The sequence below is a fragment of the Halyomorpha halys genome, unplaced genomic scaffold (genome assembly GCF_000696795.3).
Source record: "Halyomorpha halys isolate HHAL.00 unplaced genomic scaffold, Hhal_1.1 Scaffold433.1, whole genome shotgun sequence".
Taxonomy (NCBI): Eukaryota; Metazoa; Arthropoda; class Insecta; order Hemiptera; family Pentatomidae; genus Halyomorpha; species Halyomorpha halys.
Window position 1 is genome coordinate 819,405 of NW_027115152.1, and position 13,431 is coordinate 832,835.

The 13,431-nt window shown below is 28.3% G+C and overlaps 3 protein-coding genes across 3 annotated transcripts in view; 2 read left to right on the top strand and 1 right to left on the bottom strand.

Moving 5' to 3' along the window:
* Positions 1-654, top strand: part of LOC136796979 (sodium-coupled monocarboxylate transporter 2-like) — a 10,710-nt gene extending 10,056 nt beyond the window's left edge. The window contains exon 12 of the mRNA XM_067052247.1: positions 381-654. Within this exon, the coding sequence (XP_066908348.1) occupies positions 381-627 (247 nt within the window). The 3' untranslated portion in view covers positions 628-654. The remainder of the gene's footprint in view (positions 1-380) is intronic.
* The window catches only part of LOC106682652 (suppressor of lurcher protein 1), a 181,124-nt gene that overhangs the window by 82,525 nt on the left and 85,168 nt on the right, over positions 1-13,431 (bottom strand). The window lies entirely within an intron of this gene.
* The window catches only part of LOC106682654 (sodium-coupled monocarboxylate transporter 2), a gene marked incomplete at its 3' end in the record, with an annotated part of 16,657 nt that continues 5,812 nt past the window's right edge, over positions 2,587-13,431 (top strand). Inside the window, 9 exon segments of the mRNA XM_014423638.2 lie at positions 2,587-2,656; positions 3,955-4,142; positions 5,680-5,839; positions 7,598-7,663; positions 7,738-7,789; positions 7,869-7,936; positions 9,592-9,746; positions 11,275-11,415; positions 11,507-11,615. Of these exon segments, the coding sequence (XP_014279124.2) occupies positions 3,955-4,142; positions 5,680-5,839; positions 7,598-7,663; positions 7,738-7,789; positions 7,869-7,936; positions 9,592-9,746; positions 11,275-11,415; positions 11,507-11,615 (939 nt within the window).

Consider the following 13,431-nt stretch of genomic DNA (forward strand, 5'->3'; position numbering starts at 1 on the left):
TGCTGTTTTTTTTTTTTTTTTTTTTTTCAAAATTATCCCTTTCTGCATGGGAAGGTTTAAAGATAATGAAATCTCCGAATTCTCAACTAGAAAAAAAGTTATGAACAAAATTATGCGTTTTTGATTTGTAGCTCAGAAAGTATGCTTTATTTTCATAGTTATTGCCCACACAAGTAAACCAATCGATTCCCCTCTTTCCAAAGAATTACTGATTCTATTAAGCTATATTATATTTACAAACAATTATAAAAACATAATCTTGCTGGAAGTAAAGTAGGTCAAGCAAAATTTAGGTCAACACCTCAGCTTACTTACTTGTATATCATTACGTATTTTTAGTTTGGTTGATTCTAAAATAATGAAATGTTTGTTCCTTTCAGGACTCTACCGCCTCAAGAAGATGTGTTTGGTAACACTTTTTACCTCTACGAAATTTCGCCTTTCTACTACAGCGCGATCGGTTGCTTTATAACCATCGTCTTAGGCATTTTCGTCAGTTACCTGACAGGACCAACCGAACTTAAGGATCTGGATAGAAATTTGCTGTCACCGTATATATACAGGTTCCTACCTGTCACAACCTATTCTACAGTACCGACCAAAGAAACTGAACTTCTTAACCTGTAAAATATGATTCCTGTACCGTGTACAGGCGTATAAACCTCATTCCCTTGTACATTATGTAAATATATTTTTATGCAAGAAGATGTTTTCATTTTTTTAGACATATTCTCCAATATGAGCAATTTCTGTCTATCTACGAAATAACACAAATGTTTATCTCATTATTCCAGTTCTTTTCTTAGGTATAAGGACATCATTTTAATTACTAAGTTTCATATTAAATATGAGAGTTGTATTATTAATTAATATTATATTAATAATATTAATAGTATTATTCCTCCTCTATTAAATACGTATATGTAAAGTTGTTTTTTTTTATTTATTTATAGTTATTTACAACTGTACATTATAATACATTTAGTAAATCTGATCTAAGTTAAATTGGAGTGTTACAGGCGTGTAGAGAAACTATCCATTGGTAGCACTCTAATGACATTTCACATTAGTTGGTGTCGTGGCCATCTTCTTTTCAGGTGCCTCGGAGGATTGTCAGGAATGGAAGATTAGAAACTCCCTAGTTTTGGGGATTTGAGTGGTTAGAGAGTTTATTAACGAGTGATATCTGGTTCGGGCTAGATCGGTTATATAGGGAACATTAAGGTCTTTATGGATGATTTTATTTATGACAAAGTAAGGAGCATTGAGGATTGAATACGAGAGGGATTCGAAGGTTTAGTGGAGCCCCAAGGCTCAACTCCGTATGTCCAGATTGGCCTTATTACAGTCATGTAGATCAGTCTTTTGTAATGTGTTGGAAGTTTAGACCGTTTGTCTAGTAAGTGCTGTAATGTCCAAATGTAGTCCAAGGTAGCGGATCTGTTCGACAGGGGTAAGAGTAACATCATTAAATAAAACTGTAGGGCAGTCAGTAGGTTTACGGCGGTAAAGGTGATTTGATGGGATTTGTTGGAATTTATCTTAATCCTCCAATTACGACACCAATCTTCCAGGGCTGTGATGTGGGATTGGAGATTTTGGGATACAATTAATGGGTTATTATTAACAGCGAGGACACATGTGTCATCGGCATACATGGTGAGGATAGTGTTAGGATTGGTTGGAATGTCAGCTGTGTGTATGTAATGTAAATAATTAATAACATAAAACTCTCTCATTTTTCAGAAACTAAAATATTTCTAGACAAACGACCCAAGTTGAGTAATTAATGAGCTATTAATTTATTAAAGATTGATAAATCTCTTAAATTTAATAATATTTATAATTACTAGAGGAGAAGGGATATATATGTAAACATATATGCCCCATATATAATATAATCAAAATAGGCATAGTAATTGTTTATATAAATATTAGATCAAGTCATAAGTTACTTCAGATTTAGCTAAGTAGAATCTATTCTTCGTATCTACTCTCTACGAGTTGCAATTATAAGTTTTTCTTTTCAGTATATAGACGAGCTTCATTTAGTCTTTTGCCAACTTTGTTGTGATACACTTTACGATAAACTGTTTTCTTTAGCTTCTGAAATGGAGGGTTTTTGAATGGAAAAACCTTCAATTCTGAAGAGCAAGTCAGGATGTCGAAAACTTCTTCCAGTCCAAACCAACCACATGTTACTAGGAAAAAATTGATAAATTGCCAGGATAATGGCAGTAGCTTATATATGATAGTTGTGAATACTTAAATACATAATAATGAGAACAAAATAAAAGTCTTGTAAAAGAACGGAAGTTACTTATGACTCGACCCTAATAAATTACAATGCTTATTTTGATTATATTTAAAGAATCTTGTTCTCTATATATACTTAATTTTATTTGATAGTTCTATTTGAATCTTCATCATCCAAAATTCATATAATAATTTTTCCAAGCATAAATCATATTACATGTGTATTTTCCTAAGATTGTTTCGTTGTCACTACAACTATCTACGGCGTGAATAAATATCATCTTCTACTGATAAGAAATAAAAATATAAATTAGATCGCAAATGTTAAACTTGCACAGTAGTTAGTTAGGAGCGGTGTTGAAGATTCAGAAATTTCATCGTGCAGTTTTATAATCAACAGGTAACTGAAAAAAAATTGTTGAATTTTTACGGTTGATGAAAAAAGATTTTTGCAATAACTATAGATACAATTATTATGTTTGATAGAGTTAAGTTCTTCCCCCTAAAAAAAAAAAAATCCATGTACATGATTGATTCTTAAGCAACGGATAATTTTTAAGTCCTACTTGAATAAATAATTTAAAATAATTTTTCTTTTTTTAGTCTTCAACTCAGACCTGAATGTAGTAAATTTTTTTTTGAGAGATAAATAAATAAAAAGTTCAGATTTACAAATTTGAACTAAAAAAAATTGCTTTAAGACAACTTTGCTCATAACAAGTACTAGACCATTGTGAACTAATTCATTAACAGATAAGTGAAATTAACTTTTTAATCATTAATCTCTCTGAAATTTTTATTTTACTGCATGCAGGTTTCAGCTGAAAATTAAAAAAAAAAAAAAACAGAAAAGGGAAAAAAGAAATGTAAATAATAAGAATAGTACTCACTGAATTAAAAAATAAAAATAAATTTAAAATGATAGTATAGAAATATAGAAATAAAAGAAAACACGATAATGATTTTTACAAATAAAATTTGAATCCATAGCAAAAATATAATATAATAAACCTGATCCATAATACATAATTTATATACAAGACAAAGAAAATTAAATTTAAATAAAAATAAAATAAATACACATTCCCCCCTGTAATAATTATATATATCAGAAAAGTAAATAAAAAATAATATAAGAAATCAAATTAGGTAAGTAAGAACTGGAATAGATAATAATAATTATTATTATTAAAATAATAATAATAAGAACAAAAAGAAATGTAATGAAGAGAAAACGTAAATAAACATTGGCGTATAAATGCATTATATAACAGCAAAATAAGTTCTTGTTTTACGAAGTTCTGTCAGAATAAAAAATAAGATATACTTTAAATTACTATTGTTGTGGCTCTATACATTTAAATATTTGTTTGTGCGTTTTATTACCATTAATTTTCGTTAAGTTCTTAAAATTAATAATTAAATAGTAAATAAAGTATTTAATACATTTTTTAAAGTTAATTTTATCATTGTCATGGCATCATTTTAGCCATGAATATAGATAAAAGGACTTCAAAATTAAAATTATCTTGCTAGATTTGGCGTTCAAGTTTTGTTTGGTGCCTGAAACCACGCACTAAAAACGTTCCTTAATTTATTTTTTTTTTTTTTGTGATTTTTATTTTGTTGAATATTTGGTCCTTTCAAAGTTTTTCGCTTTTCGAGAATCGCACACAAAACTCTTGATGAATGTTTCAGATGGCTCCTAAAATATTGCACTTCGATTGGGTGGAGTATTCCGTGTTTGCTGGTATGTTGGGTGTATCCGCCATGATTGGAATATTTTTCGGGTGCATAAAGAAGAAAGGACAAGACACAGTCGACGGGTATTTTCTTGGTGGCAAAGAAATGGGTTTGATTCCTGTTTCTATCTCACTCATCTTCGGGTTAGTCTATACAAATATTTAATTATTATTTTTATAAGCATTAATTCAAAAATGATTTGTAGATATATATATCAACATCATCCGGAAATCCAGGAGTAATGTTATATTATATCCGCTATATTTTATTATTTTTTTTTATAAATATTTAGTTTGAAATAAGGTCTAGAAAAACATTAATATATAAAATATCAAAGAGAGTTTATTGATTGTTTTAGAAACTTTTTCATTTACAAAAATTTTGCCTTAGACGAAATGCTCAGACTCCTTCACTGCTTCTTAAAGTATAGAAAATAAAAAATAAAAAAAAATAGAAAAGAATACTTCATCTTCACTATAAAATTAATAACTCGTGTTTCCAATGATATCAAAATATTTTAATTTGTGGAACTTAATTTTCTGTACAAGTTTTACTTTTTTTTTTTTTTTTTTGTAATAAGATAAAACTTAAGACATAACTTTTGCCACTTTTTCTTGATGTTAAAATAATACAAATTTGCTAGATTTGAAGCTATTGAAAGGCCACTGAAATATATTTTAACAATCGTAAATACATCGTCTTATATCTCAAATTTACCTAATAGAGTCCGATTTGAAAGCGAAATATTTAAATAGTCACATATAAAGTAAATATACCTTATTAATTATATTCTCCTGATATAAACATATTTAAATTATGATACATATGTAAATGTTGGATATAGTTTGCGGTTTGTATATTGTTGAAATTATGCAATAATTCCGTCTTATTTTCATGCAACATTGCTTTATATACTTACCCTAATGGCTCAGAAAATAACGACGTGCCTGATGGGCTATAATTTTTGATTTTGGTGAACCATATATTTTTTAAAAAATTTACGAAAAAACAAAAATAAAAATAAATTAAAAATCATATCATTTTTACTCCTGGGTAGAAATGAATGAAATGTAAACGCTAAAGAATTCTGGTAAAACATTTTAATAATTATATAATTTCTTAATCTTGTTGTTTATATTTAAAAAAATATCCGGATATTAGTCATTACCCTATAAAAGAGTTGGTAATGATTAATCATTTAATAACAAAATTATAGTCAACTGGATGTTTTCTCTTGTCTAAAATCGTATAATATCGCATATTGTTATTATTATGAATTAAATTAAATATAAAATAAATATATGTATTCATAGGTAGCGGGCAGCTTAGTGGTAAGGCACTGTACTACTAACTCGAAGGATCAGGGTTCGAATCCGGCTGTAGCAGATAATTATTTTTTGTTTTAAGTAGCCGTGAGTCAGGCCTGTGAGTTCAGTAGCCTTAATTAGGTAGGAATCTAAAGATGTAACGTGATTCTGACCAAGTCACCTCCTTGTACAACCGTTGGTCTAGTAACAGTATTCTTACAAAGTACTGAACCCTCCCATCCTCCACTCTCATGGGTTTTAGCGGTACAGATTTAATTTTATTATGTATTCATGTGTATTAGCTATATATTAAATGTATTCTTTCTTATTTTATGAAGTTCGAAATAATATTAAGATATCAATGATTTTTTAGTTTTATTTCAGGAGTAACACTGCTAGGTACACCTTCAGAAATTTACACCTTCGGACTCCAATACGTTGCTTGTCTCTTTTGCCTCGTCCCGAACGGCTTAATCACCTCTGAAGTATTTCTGCCAGTATTCTATAAACTCCAGCTTATATCTGTTTATCAGGTATGATAAAATGTATTAAAGTAGTTATTTATTTGTGTATATAACGTTAATATTTGTAAAATCATATTATCACATTTCTTTTGATTACCTTAATCTGAAACTTTTTAAAAATTGATTTAATAACTTTAGCTGTTCTATGTTTTTTTCGTGTGCTAAAACCGAAAATAAACTTGATTCCTTCCACAACGCACAGATTTTTGGCAGGATCAATGATATGTAATGACATAATTCTAGAACAAAAATGAAGAAAATCGTTCATAACATCCTAATTACCTAAAGGATCAACTTAAAAATCTTTACGATACAAAAATAACGTTAATGAAGTGTAGATAGTTGATCGTAGATTACTGATTGGAGAGATGGTCGAGGAGGGGGAGGGGGTGCGTCCAGCCAAAAAAAAAAAAATCAGTTTTAGCCAAGATTCCCCACTAGAATGTAAGTTTGTTCTCTGGTCATATTTCTTACATTATTCACTTCCCATTCTCCATATATTTTTTCTTCTACCTTTTTTATATTTTAAAAATATTGTTTTTACATACGCTTTAATGTTTATCTAACAAAAAAAAAAATTAACACTGTTATTCTTAAGTAAGTCACTTACCCATTGTATCATATATTTCATTTTCTGTCATATGGTTCAATTTTTAGATTCAAATTTGTTTTCCAGTTTTTCTAGACACTTTCATATCTTCTTACCTACATAATATTATATTTCATCTTTCACTGTTATCAATCTGCTACTGTAATTCAATGGTTATCAGCCAATTATTTTGTATTATTCAATTCAATATTTTGTATAATTCCAAATTGGTTTGTATACTATTTCTTTTCAGTTTTATGTTTCTCTAAATGATTGTTGTTGTGTTGTGTTGATGGTTGTTATCTCTTTTGTTCTATAGCCCTGATGAAAATCTGAAATTCAGGTCGAAACGTCGACATGAATAAACAAACAATTATTTATTTATGTTTTTTTTTTTTCTGACCGCACCCCCCGACCTTCCTTCTCTTATTAATTAAAAAATAACGTTAAAATAGATCAAATTGTACTATCAGGTCGATATAAATTTGAGATATAATATAAATATAAATTTTTGTTAGCTTCCAATATAGCGAATGTTTATTGTAAGTATCAGAATAAGAGAAAACTCATCTTTCCAAAATATTTAAATTGATGAAATGCTGATCTAGGGAAGTGTGACTACAAATTCACTCTCACGGGCAAATTAGAAAACAATTTTATTTTTATTTTTGTTAACTATTACCACGTTGGAGGTTATTGGAATGCTAAAGAGAAATATTATTTATTTTTTATTTGATATTGTTTTAATCTACATCTTTTTTAATTATTTAATAGTGATTTAGTTGTTAACTTAATTTTCTGAACATTTTTAAAAAGAGTAATCAAGACTGAAAAGATGACTTTGGTCAGTTTCTCTTGATAATAATATAATATAAATTTACTAGATTTGAAACTATTAAAAAGTCACTGAATTATATTTTAACAATCGCAAATATATCGTCTTATATTTCAAATTGAAATCAAATTTACATGATTGAGTCCGATTTGAAACCGAAATATCCGAATTGAAACGGGTAAACGTCCGAAGTGTAGATCGAAACGTAGATGGGAGGATTGCGTATGTACAGAATGATTCACGGTATTGGCATCGAACCTAAATCTTTATTAATATTGTTACAAAATTCTTTTATTTTTGTTTATTTGTTGTTGTTATTATTATTATTACTTATTATTTACAGTATATGGAGATGAGATTCAACAAGACGGTGAGGAATGTCGTTTCTTTTTTATTCATGATATCCCTAGTAAGTAAACTAAATCGATTCATATTATTATATTTTATTGTATATATATTGTATTAATTATTGTGTATTTTTAGTTCGCTTATATCCCAACTGTCATTTACGCACCAGCCCTGGCGCTCAACCAAGGTATATTTATTTCCAATATTACTTTGTCGTCATATCTTTCATAAAAATCGGACATTAATTTATATATGTATTGTTTCAGTATCTGGTACTGATGTTTACCTAGTATCCATGATTATTGGAGTTATTTGCATTTTTTACACTTCAATTGTAAGTATAATTCAATAGCAATTGCTTTCTCATTTACAATGGTTATTATCGTTATCATTGTGCTAAAATTATCATAGCTAATATCTAGTTTACCGAGTAAATAAATTAGATAACGGGGAATAAAATTAATAAACATGAAAGTTGAATGATCACTCAGCAATTTCTGATTGCACACAGAAAAAACATGATAATTAGTAGTTGTGATATACTAAATTATCATGTAATATAAATAATAGAAATCATAAATTAAATTAAATTAATTAAAAATTTGATCCAGATTTAGTTTAAAAAATTAAATTAAATAGAAGATGGTCCAGGTGCGGTCAAATAAAAACTCAAATAGTGATTAAACTATTTTTATTGAGAAAACGTTTCACCCCACGTTGCAGGTCTTCATCAGGGCTAAAAAAAATACAAACACTTAAATGATGTAAACATAAGTAAAAAGGTAAATGAAAAATTAAAAGGGTTTACAATAAAACGTAAAAAATAAATAAGAATAACAAGACAATAAATAAAAACAGAAATAATAACAGATAAAAAGAAGAAATATAAAAGAAAGTACCAATAGATGGAAAAATGGGGATACGAAGAAAATGAACGAGAAAAAAACGTACCTTTTAGACAAAAGTCAGAGTGAACCGTTTTGACAGGAAGTATGGGGAGGGGTGGGGATTGCCAGTTAAAGTAAGTTACATTTGAAAATAATTTTAAAGTAAACAGTATAGAAAAATAAAGAATATATTAAAATTAGGTAAACATTAAATAATATACATAATAGGGGGAAGAAATTATATATATAAAAAAAAAAATATTTTAATATCTTTATTGAAATTTACAACTGCATATTACATAATACATTTAGTAAATATGATCTTAGTTAAAATGGAGTGTTACAGGCGTGTAGAGCAACTACCCATTAGTAGCACTCTAATGACATTTTACGTTAGCTGGTCTCGTGCCCATCTTCTTTTCAGGTGCCTCGGAGGATTGTCAGGGTTAGAAACTAAGGGGTGTGAGTGGTTAAGGAGTTTAAAAAAAAAATTAAAAATGTACATGGATAGAAAACACAAAAGAAATAAAGTTAAAAAAATGGATACAATAAACATAAATGATAAAGAATGGCAATATACAAAATAAATAGGGGTATAGAGGTATGTAAATAACATAATAGAAACATTCATAATAAAGTTATTGATGTAAGTATCCTTAAGTTGGAAGTAACATATAAATATAAATTAAAAATAAGATATATAAATATAAAAGAAAAAGAAAGGATAGTAAATATAAAATATAATTAAATTAAGTATGGGGGCTGGGAAAATAGAACCAGAATAAAAGACTTGACAGGAAAAACAATACCAAAGTTCATCTTAATAATTAATAGTAGAAAAAGTGACATCTGATTAAATATAGGCCGAAACGTCAGCAAAATTTTTAAGAATATTTTATTACCTTATGATGTGTTCAGAACCTACGCCAAATAACTTCTGTTTAGTAATTAAAATAAGTATAATGACATTTTTTTTTTAATTCTTTGGTGTTAGCATTGTTTTTGTGTATTATATCGACATCAGTATTTATTATTATTATTTGTTATTTATGTAAAAAATAAGAAATATTAATTTTTTTTAATTCCTTGCTGATCTTGGTAGGGCGGCCTGAAAGCCGTTGTATGGACTGACACATTTCAAGGCACCATAACGTTACTGTCGGTTATTGCGGTGGCTGTTATTGGGACCATCAAAGTCGGCGGGGTTTCCTACGTCTTCCAATCAGCAATAGAAGGAGAAAGGACCCAACTTTTCAGGTATTGTAATTAATATCCTATCCATACACATATGTTGGTACTATAGATATCAGAGGCGATGGATTTTGACGAATGAGGTACAAGATTCTTAAATTTTCAATGGTACTTTAGATGGGAGTTGTAGTGTCTTATCATTTATATATTTAATCATTTAGATCGTGTGTTATCTGTAACCTACCTTTTGTTAATATTAACATATGATATGATTGTTAAATTGCTTCTTATGATTTTTGCAAGTGTAAAAAATGTTTCTATATATAGGTTGACAAGAAATATAAAGTGTTTTAATGTATTCCCATTTAATTATATATAATTATCTTCCTAGATACCGACAACTAGTGACCCCGATGTAATTGTAATTGTTAAATTTCTTTTTCAATTTCAGAAATTTTTGTGTAAAGTTCATTCGATGTGATTTTAGAATTACAATTATCTTATTTTATTTTTTTTTTATTTATTGGTTAATTTTTCAGCGCCGTCTTCGGAGATTACCAAAATACTAGTCACAAATTTCGGTAATTTGTCTAACCATAAAGTGCGTAGCAATTTATCCGAAATTTGCGAACTTGGCAATTTTTTCATTTTTCTCAATAGCTGTGATGGTTTTAAATAGCCTCGTTAATCAACCTATGAATTTAGCTGTCGGAACTTGGTATCCATAATGTCATAAATATTTTTTACAGTTTTCAAGTCCAATTGAGCGATTAGATAATTAAATTTGTTTAGGTTAACAACAAAAAGGCATCTGTTGATTGTGTTTAGCAAACAACAATTATATCATATGTTAATATTGACAAAAGGTAGGTTACAGATAACACAAGATTAAAATGATAAAATATATAAATTGTAAGACACTACAGAGTCATTATAAAATTTTAGAGGTTTCAGAATTCTGGTAGAGGTAAGACAGAAGATTGAGATGGTTCGAATTAGGTTTTTTAGGTTCCGACACGGAAATCAATACCAAAGTACGTTCCTCCACAATGAAATTTCAAAAAGCAACCGTTTTTGAGATTACGCACGAATTAGGTACGGATCAAATCTTATTCAAAGACAACAGCGTCATGGTTGCCATAGGATACCTTCACAACGATTGAGCTAGCTCAACCAATTTTTATTTTTTATGGCTCAAATTACTCAATTAGCGTGACTCTTTTGAAACAAGTCGGGTACAGGATTCTGAAAATGATTGCATCAAGTTTGTTTAGTCTCCATGTATATAAAAATATTTTGAGCTAAAGACTTAACCAATTCATAGGTTTTATTGCTTAAATTACTCATTGATATTCCAACTATTTGAGCTGGAAATATTAAAAATACATGGCTTATACATTAGAGCATTAAACTCTTTGTAATTTAATTAATAAATAAAGATTCTAAAACATATTTAAAAACATGTGTAATGATCTCCGAGGGGTAGTTATGTAGATGGAAGTTCTTTCGCTCGCTCATAGATAGTGTTACAAAGAATTCATTGGATTGAATATTGAAGAGAATTTATATATATTTTTTTTTTTTGTTTTTGTAGAATGGATTTCGATCCTAGAATCAGAACTACATTTTGGAGCGTATTCTTCGGAGTCTCGGTACTCTGGACTGGAGGTTCTACTATTAATCCTTCAGCCGTGCAAAGATTTGTTTCTTTGAAGACACTGAGGGAAGCCAAATGGTAAGCTATTACATACAAGAAGCATAAAATAAAATAAAATATGAACTCTACAAAAAATATAAATTTCTAAAATAAGAAATTCTTTAAACAGGGCAGTGTTCAATTTCATGTTTGGAGGATTGGTCCTGTTCAGTTTCAGTGCCTACATGGGACTCGTAATATATGCACAGTATAAGGGTTGCGACCCTCAGACTAGTGGCGTGAGTAAATTTATATTTATCTTAACGCTTTATTTATTATATGTATATATATATGTGTGTGGTTGTATTTATTTATTAATGTAACCTTAAGATATTGATTGTATTGACCACCGTTGGTAAATGGAGGCTCAATGTGGTTCGAGCTGTGTAGCATCATTGACCATTAATCAATATTGTGGTATGGTTTATGTTCAGTTAACATTGTTTTAAAACTGCAAACAAATAACAGCTGCGTTTTATTTATTAAAAAAAATCTCTAACCTTCGGATTCAATAATCAACTTTAATTTAAGATGGGTTATTTTAAAATTCTATCAATTTGGTGTAAATAAATATATTTTATCAAATCTTGTTAATTAACTTTAGCGGTTTATTTTACATAGCACGAATATATACTTATAAAGACAATATATAACTAGTTAATTAAATTAACAAGTTTCTAATTCAAATTCTAGAACGAAGATAGAATTTATAGGTTATGTAGCACTATTTATATGAATTTTTATCATTTACAAACTACTTTTCTGATATTTACGTTTCCTTTTATTTGGCCTATCTTTATTATGTTCCCTTTTTTATTATGAAAATCGAATGCTATAGCCCACGAAAGTCTAAAGAACATACGAGCTTGTTGTTACTTTGTTAGCCAAGCATTCGACCAGTGACAAGTGGCGAACTTGTAGATCATTAAGCATTCATAGGAATGAAAAAAAATTAAAGATTTCCATTACTCCTTGAGAAAAGAATTAACTTATAAGAATAATTATTATTTAATTTAAATTAAGATATTGTAATATTAATAATCAAAAGTTATAATTTTTTAAACATTGATGTCTGTTGACATCATTGTTTATTGTATTTTGTGATGAATAGTTAGCAACATTTTTGTGCCTTTATATAGGGGTAGAGAAACGGGTAAATTATTTACTGAGTTCCCAAACAAAAATTATTTCTCTTCCTTAAACTTGCAATCGTAACGGCTCGCTGCTCCTCAATCTGACTTCTTAGTTTTGTTTCTCTGCATCGCTGAGAGAAATTTCTCAATAGTGGAACTTAAGAGCTGATTAAATATCATCAATATTTAACCAACCATGGTATAATAATAATAATAATAATAATAATAATAATATATATATATATATATATCTTTCTAATGAGATTTTAGACCACTTTTAAGGATTAGTAAAAAAATATTGGTTATATGAGTATGTCAATAATGCAATAAACTAAGAAAGAAAGATTTGAAATAAATAAAGAAACTTTGAAATAATCGTTAAATTTGATAATAAATGAACAAGGTATCATATTTTGGGGAAATAAGACAAGAACCAGAACAAAAAAAACAATAAATAAATTTCACTGCTTAAAAACTGGGAGATGGATGAGTAATAAAATAGAAGATGTTTAAAAGAAACTAGAATATCAGTTTGAGAACTCTAACAGATAACTATGTTAAATAATTTAGCGTTTTGTAGGGAGTAGTGATTGGATATTTGTTCAATGTTGTCGTTCAAAGACTTGAGAGATAATATTGATAAAGAGGACTGAAGAATATTAGAAGGTTTTAGCGTTTCGATTTTCGAGTAGACGTTGAGATAGACCTGGGAAATTTTTAAATAGTACATTTATAATTTATAATATATTACTTAATATGTTAATATATTTATTAAATAATTGGAGAGTTATTTCGTGAAATAATTATTTTCGAAAAAATGGTCATTCGTTTAATGAATATTTGATTAGATAACCTAAGAACTGATGACTGCTTATCTACTAACCGATACCTATACCTATAAACGATAATCATTATCTACTAA